This window comes from Pollicipes pollicipes, unplaced genomic scaffold (assembly GCF_011947565.3).
Source record: "Pollicipes pollicipes isolate AB1234 unplaced genomic scaffold, Ppol_2.1 Scaffold_5724;HRSCAF=6776_pilon_pilon_pilon, whole genome shotgun sequence".
In the NCBI taxonomy this organism is placed as follows: Eukaryota; Metazoa; Arthropoda; class Thecostraca; order Pollicipedomorpha; family Pollicipedidae; genus Pollicipes; species Pollicipes pollicipes.
In genome coordinates, this window is record NW_023596746.1 from 50,929,689 (window position 1) to 50,950,435 (window position 20,747).

General features: G+C 56.0%; 1 protein-coding gene across 1 annotated transcript in view; it reads left to right on the plus strand.

Annotated features, from left to right (window-relative positions):
* Positions 1–20,747, plus strand: part of unc-13 (protein unc13 homolog) — a 107,937-nt gene that overhangs the window by 74,303 nt on the left and 12,887 nt on the right. The window contains 10 exon segments of the mRNA XM_037225852.1: positions 2,346–2,465; positions 2,763–2,862; positions 6,271–6,370; positions 8,546–8,696; positions 11,076–11,234; positions 12,777–12,902; positions 13,736–13,903; positions 16,398–16,511; positions 17,304–17,471; positions 20,124–20,345. Of these exon segments, the coding sequence (XP_037081747.1) occupies positions 2,346–2,465; positions 2,763–2,862; positions 6,271–6,370; positions 8,546–8,696; positions 11,076–11,234; positions 12,777–12,902; positions 13,736–13,903; positions 16,398–16,511; positions 17,304–17,471; positions 20,124–20,345 (1,428 nt within the window).

A 20,747-nucleotide genomic window follows, 5' to 3' on the forward strand; every position in this document is an offset into this window, starting at 1 on the left:
ACGACCACGCACGTTCCGTTGTTTTTGCGTTGGCACAGTGAATTGCAGTACCACTGGCTATTAACAGTACCACGCTGGGTCAACATGCACTGAAAATCTGGTGCTAAGATTAACTTGATTGAGTAAACTACGCAATTCCTGCGCTTGATTAATAATTTAGCTTGATCCTTCTCTGCGCAAAGAATTAACCAGAGCGGGGGAAAGCAGGCTATGGCCAACAAAGAACCCATGCCGGACGCCTCAAAGCTATGCCATGCGTGTACCCTTCCTCGCCCTTCAGCCGAGCTCGAGTCTCCCGCACCGCTGCGTCTCACCCTCCTCTCTTCATGCCCGACCGACCGGACCTGCGTTCTGGCGCCCTCGGCGGCAGTCGGCATCGACCGGGGTTTTATTCACGGCGTCACCGCACGGTCCCATTGCCTGGCCGGCGCGACCGCCGCCTGCTCGCGCCGTAATAAGGCCCGATGGGCACGCGCTGCTCTGCCGTGCGTGCGCCTGCGTGAGACGCAGTCGTTATCGGGAAAGCCTGCCGCAGCCAGCTGCCTGTCGTGGCAGGCTGCTCGCTGCAGCCGGCTGCTTGCGCGGCCAGCAACGTGAAGCCGCCGACTCCGCGACCGGCGGCGGTCCTCTGGGGACGCGACCAGACAGCTGTCCTCTGAGCACGTGACCAGACAGCTGTCCTCGGAGGACGCGGTCAGACGGTGGTTCTTGGAGGGCGCGATTAGACAGAGGCCCTCGGAGAATGCGGCCAGACAGTAGTCCTCGGAGGACGCGGTCAGATGGCGGCCCTCGGAGGACACAGTCAGGTGGCGGTACTCGGAGGACACGGTCAGGCGGCGGTCCTCAGAGGACGCGGTCAGGCGGCCACCCTCAGAGGACACAGTCAGGTGGCGGTACTCGGAGGACACGGTCAGGCGGCGGTCCTCGGAGGACGCGGTCAGGCGGCCACCCCCAGAGGGTGTTGCCAGCCGGCGCCGTCTGGCGTCGGTCCGCCGTGCGGGCGGCGCCGGCAGGTTCGGCGGGCGCGGAGTCGGCAGATGCCCGCGGCGCAGCTCGTGCAGTCGGAGGGGTCGCGGACGAAATGACCCGGCGTGTTCAGCATGTCTCACAGCCGTACGATGCGGTAAATCTCACGCGTTCGGCAGACCCTTCATGAGCAGCAGGCCTCGTCACCGCAGCGAGCCCGCATGGGCAGCATAGCTTGCAAATCCATCGAGCTTCACCATCTGTGACTGATGCATCATATTCAGCCGGCCTCCGCGCGGGACGACTCATACTCGCAAACAGAAGCTGCAGCAGCCTTTACACCCAGATGCGGTGTGTGTGTGGGGGGGGGGGGCTGGGCACTGCCTGCCCTTCCTACCTAAACTGCCTCCTCCCAGCGTGATTCCCAGAGGCCGGGAGGCGCGTGTGCTCGGATGGATCAATGACGTTCCGTGGCCCGCACATTGACCCACTGGCCCCGCGGTGATGGTCCCAGTGACTGACGCCGGCGCTGTGCGGGAGGGGAAGGTTGGTTGCCATAGGCGTCGGAACAGAGGGGCAGGGGTTATGCCTGCCGGATTTTTAGAATGTTTGACGCTAACCCTGTGGCAATGCATTAAAATAATATATTTCAGAATTGGCATTGTCCCCACAAACACACACTCACACACACACTCCCACACTCTCTCACACATACTTTCGGAGATATTCCCTCTCCGATTAGGCCCGTCTCCGCCCTGTATGCGTGGCTTGGTATATCTTTGTGCGTGTTGATTCTATTTGGAACGAGAGGCTGCTCCTCTAACAAATGAAGTATGTTGGCAGTGTTAAGTTAACTAATTGCCAACTTCCAAAATTGTACAAATTCTAGCGATCTCCATAATGGCCAAACTTGTCTTTACAGTTGTTCACCCTTCATTTCGTCCACGAGTCATCAGTATAACGCCAGGTAGCTATCGACTCCCATATGAATAAAGCCAAGAGCCTGCATAAATCCAGGAAAGCAGTGCTAGTGGAGTTATCTTTCGCCGCTGCAAAGGCTCCCACTATAATCAATCGGATGAATAAATGGTCCCGAAAGAATCTGCAATGCTAAAGGGCATTACGTGGCTTCCGCGTTCCAAAGGCTTGCATTCTTTTAGTAATATCAACAAAAATAAAACAAAGCAAAACGCGTGGTGTGGTGTATATTGTTCTGGAGGATATCCGACTGTGTCGAGCAGCAATGACCTGCGAGATCTCCACGCAAATGTCCAGGACACCTGTAAACATCGCGACGGCCCCCATCATTTCACGCCCGCTGTGCCGCGCGCGCGTGATCACTGTATCCGAACGTCTCAGCCGTGTTTCGTGCCTGGCAGGTGCGCACTCTCTCTGGCGAGATGGAGGTCTGGTACAACCTGGAGAAACGCACCGACAAGTCGGCTGTGTCGGGCGCCATCCGCCTCCACATCAGCGTCGAGATCAAGGGAGAGGAGAAGGTACGGCACCGGCCCGCTGCCGCCGTCGGCGGAGCATTTCCCCCGGCAGGAACAGCTGCCATTCCCGTGCTTTTGCTCGTGCAATTTTGCGGAGGCCTTCAAGACTGTGATGAATGTCAGACGCTAGGAGATTGATGCAGTGGGCAGCTGTTTTATGCATCGATTTATAACACTCCATAGCGCCGTGAGCCGATTGGCTGGGCTGGTACCACGAGGCGGGCCGCTCAACGTCACGGGATGAGCTTCTCTCGGCGCATGTGCAAACCGAACGGCTTACCATTTGTGTTTGTTCTCCAGGTCGCTCCATACCACGTCCAGTACACGTGCCTACATGAGAACCTGTTCCACTACCTATGTGAACAGGAGTCAGGAAACGTCAAACTGCCCCAGGCCAAAGGTCAGTTCATAGCAGAGCGCGCCCCGCAGGAGGCTGGCGGCCGGTTAAGTTGCGGGGCCCCAGGCCAAAGGTCAGTTCACGGCCGAGCCCGCCCCCGCAGGAGGCTGGCGGCCGGTTACGTCGCGGGGTTTCAGCACGACCCCTTCGGGATGCGGGACAACAGCGGCGCTGCTGCCAGCTCTTTAGGCTTTCCCACATTGTACGCGTCCGGGTACAATGCAGGCCATTTCATGGGCCGGAGGTGGAAGTTTACGGTTTCTTAGAGCGGAAAATCTAGCGGCTTCCCTGCCTGGTTTCATTATTATGCAACATGCTATCAACTGCATAGTGAGCTGGCAATTTCGCATGCCCAGACCCTGGGACGGATCTTGTCGCCGTCGCAAAAAGGCAGCTGTGACTGTATAGCGAAATGGATCATCAATCGCGTTTTATCACAGATCCGGCTATCAAGCACCTATGTGTCTGTTCTAAATGCATCCTTACAATCGTTATGACGAGCAGCTAGTAAGCGAACGGTTGATTCACAGAACTGCTAGATCAAAAACTGGAGGCGGGCAGGGGCGGAACTGTTACTGGGCGACCGTGACGGCCAGGCAAAACAGATCACGGTTCTGTAAGGTTATAACTTGGCTGCAGCGTCGAGGGCTGCCCTGAGGCCGCCTGCCCGCCTCATCTTGGGCCGGCGGGCATCCGAACTCGCTCTGGACGGGAGCGTGCCGAGCATGCGGCCGCCTTGTTGTGCCCCGTGTAGCGGACCGCGCTTTTCCAGCTGTCGGCGCGTGCCGGGCCTCCGGGCATCACCGAACCGGCTGGCAGCGCGGCCCGGCGGGGAGGGTCAGCGCGTGCCCAGAGGCGCCGCCGGCTGACGCATCAAAGGCCTTTCATTTGTGGCCTGAAGGCGGTCGTTAGAGCCGCGGCTGCGGGGTCGGCTGCTGACCCGGCGAGGCTGGCGGCGGCCTCCGGGCGGCGAGGTCTGCCGGCGCCCGCCGTTCTACTCCGCTGTCGGCACCCCGCCCAGCGGCGTGACTGAACAGCCAGCTGTATAGGCTGGAACAACACTGCCCAGTAGGTCAATTGCCACCTTGGTCACAGGGCAAACAGAAGTAATTGCATTACCTACGACTTGGGCAAAGAGCGATGGCTGCTAAGCTCTGGCAACCGACCGCACGAACCAGTATGTGTGAGGAAGCTCGGATGAAAATTCCGTAAACAAGCCGGCGATGCACGCTGTTCACGTCACTGTTCAAATTCAAGCTGAACAGAGATGTTTTGATGACATTTTTTACTGATATCTTGTTACTGACGACCTTTGAAAAGATGAGGTCTGCAACTGCCGGACGGAAGTGCGCAGCCTGTCAAGTGCCACCATCCAGCGATATCGACCCCATCTATATTTCAGTCTTCAATCACTGATCTATTCCTGGGTCTCCACCTGGAAGTGGATTCTGTCTTGCGACGAGCACTCCTGGGTCGCCCTACCCCTGGTCGGTGGCGGGCTACTGACTCCGGAGTGCCGCGCCGCCGCCAGCCGCCTGGTGGCCCAAAACCTTCTCGCGACACCCGTCTTCCCGGTCCACCTCCTCAGTGTCTCCATCCACGAGGCGCACTGTCGGTCTTATACGCACCACAATTTCCTCTGTGTGTGGTCGCTGCATGCGCGTGCTTTATTATGTACCCGTTCCCCGATATCGCCGACTGCACCGCCTGGCTGGCGCATCGAAGCGGGCCGGAATCGCAGCGTGTCTCACCGTGGCAAAAGCCGCGCCGCCAACGACGTTTGCACCCGCCCCGCAGCCACGGCGGCAATTAGAATATCGACTGAGCCATTAGCCGGCACATAAGAGTGCGGGCCGGGCCGCCGTCGCGCACGGCCGCGCTCCGCGCCAGCTCGATTTTTCCCAGGCGGCCAGGCGGCCTGTCGACCGTCACGCGCACCCCCTCCCCCTCCCCACCCTCCCCGCTCATCAGCCCGGGCAATTCTGCCGGGAGGGACGTGCGACCGCGCTGGCGCCGCCGGGGCGGACGTGCGATGGAGGCGTCGCAGACGTGCGCTGGGAGTCCGGCAGATACCGGGGCAGCGTCACGATCAGTGCTGTTCTCGAGAGACGTCCGCCAGGGGTCCGTCGGAGGTCCAGACTCATCGCTAGACGGCTGATCCTTGATTAGGCCGTGCTGAGCCGATCTCTGGTGGCGACGTGCCGTCAAGTTGTTCTCTGATAAAGCTGCGCTGGGCTGATCTTTGAAAGAACCGTCTTGTCCTGATCTATGGCGGACCCGCGTTACCTGGATCTCTGGTAGGCCCATGGTGCTCGGATCTCTGGCGGACCCGCGCTACCTGGATCTCTGGTGGGCCCATGGTGCTCGGATCTCTGGCGGACCCGCGCTTCCTGGATCTCTGGTGGGCCCATGGTGCTCGGATCTCTGGCGGACCCGCGCTACCTAGATCTCTGGTGGGCCCGTGGTGCTCGGATCTCAAGCGGACCCGCGTTACCTGGATCTCTGGTGGGCCCGTGGTGCTCGGATCTTTGGCAGACCCGCGCTACCTGGATCTCTGGTGGGCCCGTGGTGCTCGGATCTCTGGCGGACCCGCGCTGTCTGGGTCTCTGATGGGACCGCGCTGCCTGGACCTCCGGTGGCCCGCGCTGTCTGGGTCTCTCATGGGACTCCGGCGTCCGCCCAATCTCCGGCGAAGCCGTGTCGCACGCTCCCACGCCGCCGCGCCCGCGGCCCGCGAGCTGGGTTGGCACGCCCCGGCGGGTGGCGCCCTTGTGGCCGTGAGACCACCGCCGGCCGCGGATAACCGGGCCCGCACGGACGGGCCCTGGTGGTGGGCCGGGGCGGAGCCCGATTACTGCCGGATAAATATTGGCGCGCACCGCGGATAAATACCACCACACCGCCGAGGAAAATAGGGGGCAAACGCGTGCATAATAGTGGCGCCGGCCGGAGATGAGTGGCAGCGCTGTGAGCTCGTCGCTCGCGGCGCATGCAAAACACCTTCATACTGGCCAGGGAGACCCGTGCCGGAGGCGCCGTCGCGGCGCAGACTGGGCGGCGGTGGGCACGTGTGTGGGGGGGGGGGGGAGGGGGGCGCAGATGCGGCATTCCCAGATGATCGGTCCCCAGCGGAGGCGTGCGTGCGTCATCACTGTCACGAGGAGATGCGGTGAGTCGGGCGTGGGCGGTGGGGTGCGCGCCTCCACGCCGGCGCATCGCATCCACGGGCCCTCTCCGGCGGCGTGGCCGCTGCAGAGAGCCCGGGCAGTGAGGTGCGTGCCGCTACCGCCGTCGTCCGCCGGCAACGGTCGGACACGGACAGCTGGACCTGTGGCTTCACACGGCCGCGGACGAATCTGGTCGGCGACGAACTTTTCAGCATTGACGACACTGACCGGCCGATGCCCCCAGGCGATGACGGCTGGAAGGTGTACTTCGACGAGCCGGCGCAGGAGATCGTCGACGAGTTCGCCATGCGTTACGGCGTGGAGAGCATATACGAAGCCATGACGTGAGTATTGGGATCACGTTTATGTATACCTGTCACCGATGAGAGGGTGACCATCAGCGCATGCTCCTTACCATCACGGAATATCAAACAGAACAGTCATACCTATGAACGAATGAAATTTCAAAGACGCGACACTTCCTGCTAAAAACATGGCAGTTGGTAAAGGGCCGCAGTAGGCACGTGCCGGTAGCGATAAGTTCATAGTCGACTGCTGGTGTTAGTGCAAGCAAATAATTACCTGGTGACAGCGACATGCAGACATGTATAACTAAGCAAAACACACTTCTAAGCGTTCAGTGCCCTGAGTGTGGCAACGGGCAGACCAAAAACAACGCTGCCCACGTTATTCACGTACCTTCAAGGAGCATTCGGTTAGTATGATCGTAACGTCTGGCTGCGAGCACGCTCAGTCTGGGGCGCGTGCCGACACCTCCGGCGCCCGATGACTAGCTTGATGACAGTAATGGTGACGAAGAGATATGGACATCGACGTAGTATGGCCAAGCCAAGGGAAGGGTCAAGGAAAGGGTGATATTTTCTTCGCGTGGGCCCGTCGAGGCGACACCACGCACACCCGTGCGTGGTGGGAGCCCCCCTGCCGTCAGGCGTCCCGTCCCCAGAGGAGGGGGAGGGGGGGGGGGGTTGTCCGTTTGTCCTGCTGTCTCCTGCCACATCCTGAGGGCTGAACCTGTTCAGTTACCGGGTCCATCCGGGGAGTCTCGCCACCCTTCCCCTAACCGGAGGCGATCCTCACAAGGCTGGGGGGTCCACCACGCTACCCAGGCCCGCCCGTTCACAAACTCAGCCTGGTTCGGCGGGACAGTGTTGGGGTGCGGAGAACTCCCGCAGGCAGCGGCCGCGTCAGGTCGTGAACATGCTCGAATTTGATTTAAGTTGGCTGCCGCTTGTTTCAATGGTGGTGACAGGGCGCCGCCGATGATTTAACGTCCCTCGTTTCGCTTCGATTGCGAGAATGGCCCGAACCACGGAACTACTGGATTATTGTCTGGACGTGCCAGACAGCAATATCTGTTTCCCTCCGGCTTGGTAGGTCTGTTTGAAACCGTGGACATTCCATCAGGTTTCCCTCCGGCTTGGTAAGTCTGTTTGAAACCGTGGACATTTTATCAGGTTCGTAGTAAGATTCATGAAGGCTTTATGTCCGTCTGGTAAGCCTGACTGATATGGGCATGGATCCAATTCTAACTTAGCGGGTTTCAGTTCGGACTCCCGTGTTTTCTAGAAGGCGGGAAAATCCTTTTTGTAAGCTCTCTAGCATTGATTTTATTTCCATCGGACATAGCGCGGGCATCAACAGGAAATAAGAGAAAAGAAGAAAAAGGAAGTTTTCGAAGCACATCGCCACAGCCAAAGTGTTCCTGGCAAAAACTGCTGAGCGCACTACTATTGAAAAAAGATCGAAGATCGAGCTACAGAACACATATTTGGACACTCTCTGTCCTACGCACACCTTTGATTGTTATGTTGACGGGAGGATAAGCTTCTCTTCTCCCTACATGGGCGAAGACTTGTCATATCTGTGTTGCATAATCTGTTCTGCTAGCTGAAAGTTCACCTCATTTCCCCAAGATCACCAGTGCAACATCATGCTCATGCGTCGTGTGGTCGCTCGAAGTCCCTTTTCCCGCTGTCGGTTGAGTCATTCCTTCGATGTGTCTGGATTGGCAACATCCAAAATTAATTATTTTAGGCGTGCTCATTAATGGCGACATCCGTCGGAACCCAGTCCGGTAGCCTCCTCATTGAAGTGAACTCCGTTTAATGTATACGCGTCCCGACGCTTGTGTCAAGATACGCGCTGTGGCGTTGGTGGCACACAGCGTCCCGCCGTGGCGTCTGTGTGCTGCAATCGTTTCCGGACGATAATTAGATCTGCTGGCGTTGAGAGGAGATGTTAACCAACTTTGGTCTTCTTCTGCCGTTGAGTGGAGACGCTAACTAGCTTTGGCCCCATCCACCGTAAAGTGGAGATGGCGTTTTGGTAATGTTTTTCCTGGGCCTCTCTCCAGAGCACAGCTGTTGTACTTCCGCCATCCCATATCTGTGAAGATGACGGAAAGTGCACTTGAAAGGCCGCATCAAGCTCCCTGCTCTCGTTGTTTACCAAAATCCTTATGCCGGCTCACGTCGTCCACGTCACCAATCTGTCCACAGGCACTTTCATTGTCTGTCCACCAAGTATCTGTGCCCGGGCGTGCCGGCCGTCATGTCCACCCTGCTGGCCAACATCAACGCCTACTACGCGCACACCACGGCCAGCCCCAACGTCTCTGCCAGCGACCGGTTCGCCGCCTCGAACTTTGGGGTACGTGTCCGGCCGAGGCGCCGCCGGAAGCTTCGCAGTGTGTCTGCCGGCGACAGTTCTGGGTTCGGGCCACGGATGCTGTCTGGGCAGTGTGTCAGCCTTTGCGGTACGTACCGCGTCAAACGGCTGGGAGTGTGCGGTCTCAAACTCAAGCACGTCCGCCGATGCGAGGCAGGTTCCCTTCCCTCCGGGTGCGTTTGTCGCAGGGCGGAGCTGACCGGGCTCCACCAGGGAAGGTGGCGTCAGTGGGCGACCATCAGCCGCATGAACGGCTTTGCCCTGTGCTGGCGAGATCGCCTCCTTAAAGCCCGTCTTGCGGTGACCTCTCCTGAGGAGCGAGTGAGAGGTCGGCTCCAGGGACTGTCTGCCAGGCTGGCGTGATCTGAAGGCCAGGTTGAGCGACAGTAAATGCGGCGCGGGGCTGCTTACGGACGTCTTTCTCGACGCGAAAATTCGTCGTCTGAAAACATCCCGTGTCCTGTCTGCATGCCATGCACGCGGCGCCTCCCAGCCTTCGGGCTGTAGGGACTGGATGCACGCTACCAGGCATACCTACAGCGGTGCTCAGGCCCGCTAACCGTGCGCCATGGCCGGAGCGGCTAGGATCGCCATGTGACCGTGCGGATCTGCTGACTGCCTGGTTGAGTCGCAGTGGACCTGCTAGACATATGGCCGAGTGGGTACTCTGACAGTTTGGCCAGGTGGGTCTGCTGGCCGTGTGGGACTGCTAGACCTGATGATTGTGTGGCCGGGTGAGTCTAGTGGCCGTGTGACCGGGTGATTCTAGTGACTGTGTGGCCGGGTGGGTCTGCTGACCGTGTTGGACTGTTGGACCTGATGACCGTGTGACCGGGGGATTCTAGTCACTGCGTGGCTGGGTGGGCCCTATGACCGTGTGGACTGCTGGACCTGGTGACCGTGTGACCGGGTGACTCTAGTGACCGTGTGACCGGGTGACTCGCCCGGCCATCATACTCACCCCGTGACCGTGTGGATCTGTGGACCCCGTGGCCGGGCGAGCGTTCGTTGCCTGTGTGACCGGCCGCGCTGAGAGGTGGCCTGCCGCACTGGGAGGTGGCCGGGCGAGCGTTTGTTGTCTGTGTGACCGGCCACGCTGGGTGGTGGCCGGGAGAGCGTTCATTGCCTGTGTGACCGGCCGCGCTGGGAGGTGGCCGGGCGAGCGTTCGTTGTCTGTGTGACCGGCCGCGCTGGGAGGTGGCCGGCCGCGCTGGGAGGTGGCCGGGCGAGCGTTCACTGTCTGTGTGACCGGCCGCGCTGGGAGGTGGCCGGGCGAGCGTTCGTTGTCTGTGTGACCGGCCGCGTTGGGTGGTGGCCGGCCGCGCTGGGAGGTGGCCGGGCGAGCGTTCGTTGCCTGTGTGAGCGACCGCACTGGGAGGTGGCCGGGCGAGCGTTCGTTGCCTGTGTGACCGGCCGCGCTGGGAGGTGGCCGGGCGAGCGTTCGTTGCTTGTGTGACCGGCCGCGCTGGGAGGTCGGTATCTCAGCACGCCCCCACATGAGGTCGCAGGGCCGGGCTGACAGCCGCGGCTAATGCATTCGGGCCGTTATCAGAGCATGCCGAAATGCACTCCGGAAATCGGTCGCTCGGAAATGACGTATGAGATGCCTCGGAGCCTGCATAAAGATGCTTTTGAAATGGCTTGGTGCCCTTGTTCAGGACTATGGATGTGTGGAAGTTGCCGTTATCTGTGTGCGCTACTTGTATGAAAGAGAGGAAATGTAAGGAACGAGACGAAATGGAACGTGAAATGGGGACGATGAAAGAATCATACACTACGCGTTTCACTACAAGTCTTTAGCCCCTAGTCTTTAATCCCGCAAGCCTTTTTGCAATACTTTCGTAGTATTAGCTGAATACGACCTGACCGTGAACCAAAGTGTGCGCACGGCTGAGTGCTCCATCGTTGTACCTCTGTAACATCCGGTACCCGGAACGGCGCAAAGCTCGCCCCCGCCATATAAAACTGAGACGTGCAGGCTAAGTTTGGTTAGGGGAAGCTAATTATGTGATCAATTCTAACGGTTGTTTTAGGAGCGCACGGCCTGACGGCACTTAATTTGCAGTAATGAACTAAGCTACGACCAAAATGTGCACTCAAAATCAAACTCAGCATGGAGACAGGCGCGGGTACACGGCAACGCGTATAAGGCATGGGCACCCCCGTCTGCGGTCCGTATCATGACCGCCTGAACAAAATGTGTTCATGCTTAATGCTTCTTGCCATATGGAGGCGTACCCTTTAGCGCTATTTGCATTTCGTTAGAAAGTGTGCTTGTCAAGTCTCCAACTATGTATATGCAGCTATATGTCGTACACACATGTCTACCTGGACTAACCATAATGCTGCATGTCTCCACAGAAAGAGAAATTCGTCAAGCTGCTGGACCAGCTACATAACTCCCTGCGCATAGACCTGAGCATGTACCGGAACAATTTCCCGGCCTCTTCGCCAGAAAAGCTGCAGGACCTCAAGTCGACAGTCGATCTGCTTACCAGTATCACTTTCTTCCGCATGAAGGTAAGCGGGTCATCTGGCATTCAGTGAGGTCCGTCCGGTAAAGGATGAAGTAACAAGGGCCCAAAAACGTGGGCAAACGTTTTGGAAGACGAGAAAGTATTGGTTTTGGTCATCCTCTCTTACTAAGGTCGGTTTTTCATTACATAATGTCGGCTTTATCACGGGTATGGCAACCATTTTGCCGGTATTTCCCAAGGGAGTCGCGGACTACAACCTGAGATCGCCGTTCCCTCAATCTCAGGCAAAGTAAACAGCATGAGCTGGCCCCGTGCCGCCTGTCCCTGCGTGCGACTGGATGACGGTGGTCTCGGGCGCCGCCGCCCTGTCGTGTCGTCGGCGCCCGTCGGCCCGTCCGTTCGACGGTCCGTGGGACCACGGGCCTGGCGGGCACCGATAGTGCCGCCGTCGCTGAGCCACCGCGCTGGCCGGGCCGCGTGCGCCGCGTCTGATTGTGACGACCGCTCAGGCCAGACAGAGCCGGATCGAGCCGGTTCTGCCGGCCGTGCGGTCCGACTTGTGGGAACAGTGCAGGCGCTCAGATGACGAACGGTGCGCGCGGTGTGCGGGCGCGCCCGGGGGCGACTGTGGCGGTCCACGGTCTCGCCTTCCGGCCGGCTGTGGGCCGCTGTCTGCAAGAGCCGCGTCCAGGTTTCGAACACAGCGCGCCGCACAGACGGGCCCATTCTGCCACGGTGGACTTGCCGTAGCGTCATGTCCTCACCGCTGACGCAATAGCTTCGGTCACGGCATCGTGTCTCCGCCATTGATGCGGCGGAATTGATCATGGTGCGGCACGCCCATCCGAGACAGGCGATGGCCAGCCAATGACCTGTGAGCAGCATTCTCACCTCCCCCAAATCCAACGGCCATGAATGTGGACGCCTCTCACGTGAGTTGGTGAAATGACCTTTAGATTCTCCTTATAAATGCCGGCCGTTTGTAGTTGGGATGAGCTGACAGTTGGATACATTGACTGTTTCGGGAGATGAATCCAGTTGGATCACGCCGACCAGAATTGGTAGCTGATGATGGTTGGGGTCTCCGTGGGCTTGCGCTTGAAACGCCTTGTTAACCACACCTCGTCTTCTAACAAGCCGAATACTGCCGAGCACTCTTGCGGTCGGTTCTGTATATTGGCAAACCTACCCCTCGCCGTTAGATTTATAGATAGTACGGAATCGCTGCTCGTCATCAGTGCATCCGTTGGAGATTTCACATTGATGGCATGGGCGTCGTCATGAAACAAATGAAGCGCGCTTCCCAGCTATGCTGCCACATTTCACACAACCCTTTGTGACCGCGAATAATGGCCTGGCATTGTCCGGAGCTCAAACCAAATGGATACCACAGAACAAAGCCTCGCAGTGCGGGTCCTGTCTCATTTAACACCAAGGCTCGACTCCTCTGCCGCCATTTGCATAGGAACGTCAGCATTGCCCATGTAGCTGAGAGGCTCCATAAGTCGGCCGCGGCTTGGCTGGGTGGCGGCGGGCGCGCCTGGCCGTGTTCGGCGTGGATGGTGACTGGCCGATCCGTGTGCAGGTCCAGGAGATCACGCACCCGCCCCGGGCTAGCACGGTGGTTCGCGACTGCGCCGAGGCCTGTCTCAAGTCCACGTACCAGTTCCTGTTCGAGAACTGCTACGATCTCTACAGCCGCGAGTTCCAGGTAAGGTCGGCGCCGAGCGGGCGCCGCCACGTGCCGCCGCTGCGCTCAGCTCTCATCCAGGGCCGCAACTGTGTGAAGTAAACGGCGCTAGCATAGAGCTGGGCAGAAATGCCGTCCTCGACGCCGCAGGAGGACCGGTGGAGGGTCCTCCTGAAAAGGAGGACCGTCTGCAGTTATTCACAGCTGACGAGCGGGATGTTTCAGTCATCTTACGACGTTTTGAGACGGTCGCCTGTCGCGATCTTGTGCGGATGATATTGGGCTGCCTTTGCTGCAGATCCGCATACACAGTTCTGACGCTTTGGACGCCCCTGCAGCGTTTTCGCGTTGGGGAAGGGGTACATAAGGCGCTGTCCGATGTGCGTCGCGTCTACTGCAGCTTATGTGACGCCATGCCTACTTAGGCACGCGCGCGAGTTACAGCTCACTGGTAGTGCATCCGAAGTGAAGCTCGTGTTAGTCTGGATCGTGACGAGCATTCCCGCCGGCTGCCTGCCAGGCACAGGATTGCCTTGGCGCATTTATATATAAGTCTGTTTGTGGGGTTACATCACATGTAGCACACACCGCGTCAACCTAAAGCATTACTTGCATTTTTTTTAAAATTTAGCTTTCTAGGCTGTGACCAAGCGTCGCCTTTGCCATAGACATCGCAGAACACACAATCCCCGAAATTATTGATGCCGTGCACAGCCGTGCCGCACACCCTGTTGTGGAATGCTGTCCCGTACTGGCTCCTCCGAACTGCACCAATGGCCCGAGACCACAAGAGCTGGTGCCACCCTATGCTTAGCCCAACTTTGTCATGCCACGCGCCGCGCCACGTGTCGCAGCCGGATCCGAATGAGATGAAGCGGGAAGGCGACGACCACGGACCACGTCTGGACTCGCTGGACTTTTGGCATAAGCTGGTGGCGCTCATTGTGTCCGTCATCGACGAGGACCGCAACAGCTACGCGCCCGTGCTCAGCCAGTTCCCGCAGGAGTTCAACATCGGCCAGGTGAGCACGGCTGACTCCCATGAGGCCGAGCCAGTGGTGAGGGATAATACGGGCCATGCCTCGGTGAGCACGGCTGACTTCCATGAGACCAAGCCAGTGGTGAGGGAGGGACAGAGGGTCGCGCTGCTGTCTCCGGACGGACTCTGAAGAGACCGAGCCAGTGGTAGCGGGGGGGGGGGGGGAGACAGAGGGCCGCGCTGCTATCTCCGGACGGGCGCCGATGAGACCGAGCTAGTGGTAGCGGGGGGAGGGACAGAGGGCCGCGCTGCGGTTCCGGACGGGATCGTGCCGGTGGATGGCGCGCCGGCAGCGTCCGGCGCATGGCGCGGATGAAATACTCGGGAGGGAGATATGTCGGCTTGGGGGCGATCCCCCATTGTGCCCAGTGGGCATGGTGTTTTATAAGCGCAGTTGTCTCGGAGTGGTGTGCTTTATCTAAAATGCAGTGTTGCCTGCTGTCAGTTCTACCTTGTCATTTTTAAAGATACAGACCAAGATTTTTTTGCGTTTCATTTTGTACACAATTTCCCCAAATATGTTATCATCCACCACCTGGTGAATGGGCTTACGTGAGTATTCCTTAAAAGTAAGTTGTTGGCGTAGATTCATTTTGCAGGTCAATGACGTACAATGCTTTGACGCGGCCGACCGAATGAAGGGAAAAAAGGAATGTCGGCGAGAGAATTTGTCTTTGAAGTAATGACCTCAGGTTATGCGGATTCATAGACTCTAACAATGTGAAAAGTGCGTTTGAAAATCGGTCAAAGAGACTGGACCTGGTATGGGGCGGTTGCGTCATGGCATTGAACGGCACACAAAAGACATTGTTGCTCTTCACGTGGGACCTCGTGAGGAAAACATCGTCCATTGACTTCATCCGGTGCTTTGATCTTTGGTTATACTCACTCGATTCTTTCTTCAAAATCAAAATGGACTACGCACCAAATCACTCCATCGGGTCATGGCGTAAACATTCCATTACTTGAATATGGCGGGATCAATGAAGTGGTGGACTACAAGAAATCAGGGAGGTGCCGAGGCATGGGACAGAGGTCCACATTACGCCGGCCAGCGTCGCCGCCAGCCCAAACAGATCACCGCCGCGGCTGGACCGGACGGCTGCCACCTGTATTTCAGCGTTTGCTTATCGACTTCTGTCGAGCGGCGCTGAGTTAGTGTTGACCCTGGGGCTGGGCCGGGGTCATGTCATCCCGCGGGAGGGCGGCAGCCGCCGGCCGCTGCCGCCGGCCGTTGCCCGCTGCCCCCTGCCGACCGGTCAGCGGATGCTGCACGGGACCATCGGCCACCGCTTTAGTGACGAGTTGCCATGGCAGCCGCCTAGACATTGAAGATGAAGGCATCTCAGATGTTTAGCAGAATCGGACCGGACGAATCGGAGTGAACGTTTGTCCACTGATCGGCCATCTTGCCGATGCTGATAGCGAAATATGAGATGCATTACTCCTGTGCCTGCGGCGTTTAGAAACTAGAGAGGCCTGGATGACCTAATGCAGGTCATCATGTCTGCAGGTGCACGACAACCGACTGAAAAACCGCGTCATCCTGTCTGCCGGTGCACGATAACCGACTGAAAAACCGTGTTGGGCTTATGCTTATGCATATAATCGTTCGGCGGTGATGATTTTTGCTTTGCAGGTTTGCGTCGGTTGATGCAAACGTGGAAACGCTAATATTATGAATTCCTTGGTGGTATTGCAACTCCTGTAAAGCTTCATAAATCTATTTTGCGATTCATACACATGAGAAACCGTTGAGAGAACATTCTCTTACATTCACAGGAGAACGGTCTCTCGAACAGCGGCTTACACAAGCTTTTACACCATTGGATAAAAATTCCTGTCGAATAATCATTGCGCAATTTATTCCTTTCATTCAGTAACACGATTAATTGCCTTGTTCATGGGCATGGAACCAGGGTACCTTTCTCGGGAGAATTCATGATCTCTCAGGATCTCGGGAGATCTCATGATCCCTCAGGACCTCGGGAGGTTTCAGGACCCCTTAGGATCTCAGGAGATCTCAACTCTCCTAGCTTTGGAAAAATAGAAGTTGATGCTTATATGGCAAGAAATTACTCAAAATGTTCGTCAAACTACCCATTCGAGCTGGACCAACGAATAAATTGGTCAGTGCCTTCTTCAGGTTGTAGGAGAATAAAAATGTCCAGATCTTAGAATAGAATAGGTACGTCAGCGTCCTGCGCACAGCTTAGCGGAAGGACAAATAGAGGCGCAAGTAAAGCGTAGGAAAAGCAAAAGCAAAAGGAAGCGTGTGTTGCTTTTTTAAACATAACTGACTGGTGTAAACCCCCCAAAAAAGCTAGAAAATTGTCATGTCTTTGCCAGGTAGGGGCTAAACCTGGCGGGCATATCCTGCCGCCGCTGACCGCGGCATGTTCTGGGCTGCTAGACTGGTCTGTATCGCTAGCTGTTCGCGAGGTGGAATGATGCTGATGAATGCCGGCTGTCCGCAGCTGTCCGCGTCGGTGATGTGGCATCAGTTCTCGCTGGACATCAAGTATGCGCTGGAGGAGCACAGCCAGCATCGGCTCTGCAAGTCGGCCGCCTACATGAATCTGCACTTCAAGGTAACGGCCCGGCAATGTTGGGATGCGCGCGGCTTGTGGGTTCATGTCATTGCTCCGCAGTCTGCGGTCAGGTGCGATGAAGGCCACTCCCTGAGTGGAAAGGTTGGTCGGGCCGTGGCTCTCCGGCTCTTCCTTTCGGCGAATATCTGCTTGGCCCCAGGTGGCTGTCATCTCCATCACCTGATTATCTCCCATAGTCGAGGAGTTGTGTGCCACAGGCCATCGCGCTGATGCCATATTCCAAAATTTATTGAGTGAAGAGCGTGGTCGTGTTTCACGGATATTGGCCTTTGCATCGCGGGTGAGCGCTAATGCTTCCTTCAATAGTTGTTTTTTATGCGGCGAAGGGTGAGAACTAGACAGTCTCATCCATTAAAGCCTGTGTGGGTTGAACGAAGCGCCACGATACGGTGTGAGCCGAGTGAGCGGAAACCGTGTGGTTACATTCTTCTGCAGGCTGTTATCAATTAAGGTTGTGGCTTCCGAACTGGTTGAACAGCAAACAAGCATATTACCTGTATTGAAAAAATAGACATGAGATAAGATGGCATGCCACTGGCACAGGGTAAGCACCAAACGAGGCGGCGACGCTTTACCCCGACGGCTAAGTAATCCTACTTTTCCGCGCAGTGTTACAAAACGTAACAGTTCGTCTCCAGATCACGCCATTACTGAGCCGCCGACATGACACTGCGTTTCACAGGTCACGCGCCCGTGCACCCTGCCGATGTGACGCTCTACGTCACAAGTCACGTGATTTCGCAGCCTGCTGACGCAACGCGTGGCTTGCAGGTCAAGTGGCTGTACAACCAGTACGCCAAGGACGCGCCGCCATACAAGGGATCGGTACCCGAGTACCCGACCTGGTTCGAGTCGTCCGTCATGCAGTGGCTCAACGAGAATGACGATGTCAGCCTGGAATACCTCAACGGTGCCTTCGCCAGGGATATGAAGGACGGCGTGAGTGTCTTGTCTCCGATGACAGCGAGCGCTACGGAGAAGTGCTGAGACGGGCGCAGAGGACATAGCGCTTGGCTGAATCCTGGACATAAAGCGCGGTTGTTTCCAGCTACGGTAGCTCCATACGGACTTGGGTACGGTCGATGACTTGAATTGAAGTTTCGCATGTGCTGTGGAAGTGGGGAAATGATGCTCCTTCTGGAAGCTCTGTAAAACCGGATTGATTTGCTGTTGATTTAATATGCAGTCGGTACTGATGAATTCGGTTACATAAAGCTACATGTTGGATAACCCGGTAGCACGCACCCGCGTGACCAATTGGATACCTTCCGCTCGGGCGGGGGTCAATTTGACGTCCCTGAGATTTCAGTAATTAAGAGAGCTAGAGACGCCACATTTGCAGGGTGTATTGATCTGTGCGTGAAATCGCTTGGGTCGAATTGTGAGGTTCTTAGGTCATGATCCTCGGGTCATATAAGGTCAACCAATGTCAAACTGCAAATTGGTTTTCAAAGTATCTCAAAATCTAGATACCTGTTCCAAGTAAAAGGTCGCATGCTCAGTGAAGGTCAGTGACTTTGTTTGACCTTTCAAAGGTCACGGTGACCAAAACAATAGAAGATTGCCTTGAGTTTTGCATTTGAAGGAGCGACTAAGATTACGTTAGACAGCGTGTTCCTAAAACGCAATCGACCTGAGTTATTTTAGGTCAGTGACCTATTATGACCTTTAAGAAGCCCATTAAAGCTGTCTAACGCGATGCCTGTTTTCAATCAATTCGAAATGAGCACCAGAAACTACCCCATACAGAAACTTCTCTGGAGTAATAAAACAGGTTGTTTTTGACCTTGGTATGACTTCCATACCTTGCTCTAGGTTAACGGAATTTGGCCACTTAATTGTTGTGTTGCCTAAAAAAGTATATCAGAAATGTATGGTTTCGTTTAACACTCCGTTGTTGCATCAGACTGAACGATTCCCGAGAAATTTACTTCGCCGAAACCATGGTCTGACTTTGACGTATGTCATGTCAGACCATGTCAGACCATGTCATCATGTCGTATGTCAGCGACCTTACAAGTTTATTTTATGCCACACATTCCGCTACTCCATTGTCTACAGCTATGCCACATTCGGCGTGGCTACGTCGCGCCGTTCGGAAACTATTCCAGAAAACTCTCGGAGAAAAGTTAATTTGACCCCCACCCGAGCGCGTGTTAAGCTTGATATCAATAGTTCAAAATACATTCCATAAAAATTAATGCACATAACTTTATTTTCCACAAATGTGTCGTAGAGTTCCAAACATGATAAATATATATATATATATATATATATATATATATATATATATATATATATATATGCATCGGTGCTATTTCGTTACCATGAGGCCTATCGCTATTTCCAAATGATACATTTCACTATCGAAATCTTTTTGTGAGCCGAGCCCTTCAATCGCACGTGCCCACTTCCTCAAGCCTTTGAGCTTTCGATACGAGGGCACTTCGCAGAAGATGAGAGTGCTTCGCCAGCGTCTAACGATCATGTGCTGAAGACTTCCGAGTCTGCACGAACCTGGCGTTTGTAGTTCACCTCTTGTATGCTGCTTTGTGATCAATATGACTGTATGGCAAAGAAACCAGTTGATCATCAATCATAAAGGCATGGAATGTTATCACTCGCTGACTTCGAAATGATTTAGTAGTGCCTTTTGCAAGTGCGCGGGTCTTGTTTGCCACAGGTGGTTTGTTTAAGGCCCTGTTTGCGTTAGGCCCGTTTGGCTTCAGCAGTTGAGGGGCTGCAGTCATGGACAATTTATGTTGAAACCTACCTCTAATCGATCGATCTTTGCGTCGCTTCTAGGAAACGCAGGACTTCACTGGAACAAAGCACTCGTGATAATAAATAATATAGCTTCTCAGAGGGTGTTACAGTTGTACGCAGAGGTTAATGTCACTGACGCGCTCGATTTTGAACATGTTCAATCGATTTCCAGTCAGTTATGGTGCCGTGCTCCCCGGCGTCTGTTGGCTCTGGTGCGGCGAGGTCGAGGCCCTGCCTTGCCGCTGTGTTGCCATAATGGGTGCAAAAACGTTCGCGAGGCGTCTTGCCAGCCGTTTGGCGTTGAACACCACCGATCGGAGATTGTACATTGCCATAAAGAGGAAGCCGACCAAGGAACTGGTCTGTGGCTCCGTGCCGCTAAACCAGCACGGTAAACCTTGCTTGTTCGTACACACGGACAATCTTCAAGGCGGTCGTATTTTCAGCGGGCTCTTAGTCGACCGAACATCCCTCATAGAGGCCATTTTTCTCTGCCCCAAACGATCTTGGCTTTCATTAGTCCGGAGTCTGAACGCTTGCCGTTTCGGGAACCGTTCCCAATTGCCGAACCACGTCCCAGGCCAGCCGTTGTCAGTTCGTTCCTGGTCCTAAATTGTCTGAGTCATGCAAATGCACGCGATCTCAAGTGTTCCTCCGACGGGTGCCGTCTGAGGTCGCCGGCGCGCGCTTCGGTCCGTCTGAGCTGAGCAAAAGTAGACATGACGTTAAACTATCCGCTCGCAGCCCCCGTAGTCTCGTGTCCTCCGCGTCCCGGCGGGCGCGCTCTGACGCCTCCCCTCCCCTCCCTTCTCTTGGATACTGCAGTTCCAACAGAGCTCTGAGCACTCGCTCTTCTCCAACTCGGTGGTGGACATCTTCACCCAGCTGGCGCAGTGCTTTGACGTGGTCTCCAAGCTGGAGACGCCTGACCCGGAGATCTGGAAGCGCTACATGAAGCGGTTCGCCCGCACCATCGTCAAGGTGCTGCTCGCCTACGCCGACATCACCAAGAAGGAGTTCCCCAACTACGTGCAGGACGAAAAGACGGTATGTGGGTGCCAGGTGTGCTACACTGGCGTGGCATTCGAGCCAACCGAATGCGTGGTGTTCTGCTAATTGTTCCACCAATGTTGTTAGTAAATTAAATTCCGCCGGCAGCGATTACGGCTGGAGGACATGTAGAATGTGTCATCGTTCGGCATTGCGGGAAATGCATTTTAGAGGTCTTGATCTTGTGTGCTGCAAAAGGTGGTAAGTTCTATTTAGTTATATGCCTATAAGTTCTATGCCTCTGTCTGTCCATGCGTTTCATAGCTGCCGAACTAGAGCAGCGCTAGTTCAATGAAGAGGTAAGCGTTGCAGGAAAAGATGAAGGTGTAAGATGATGGCAGTTATGGTTTACCCCAAATTCTTGTTTAGTCACGGTCATAAAGTAGCACAGCAACTAAA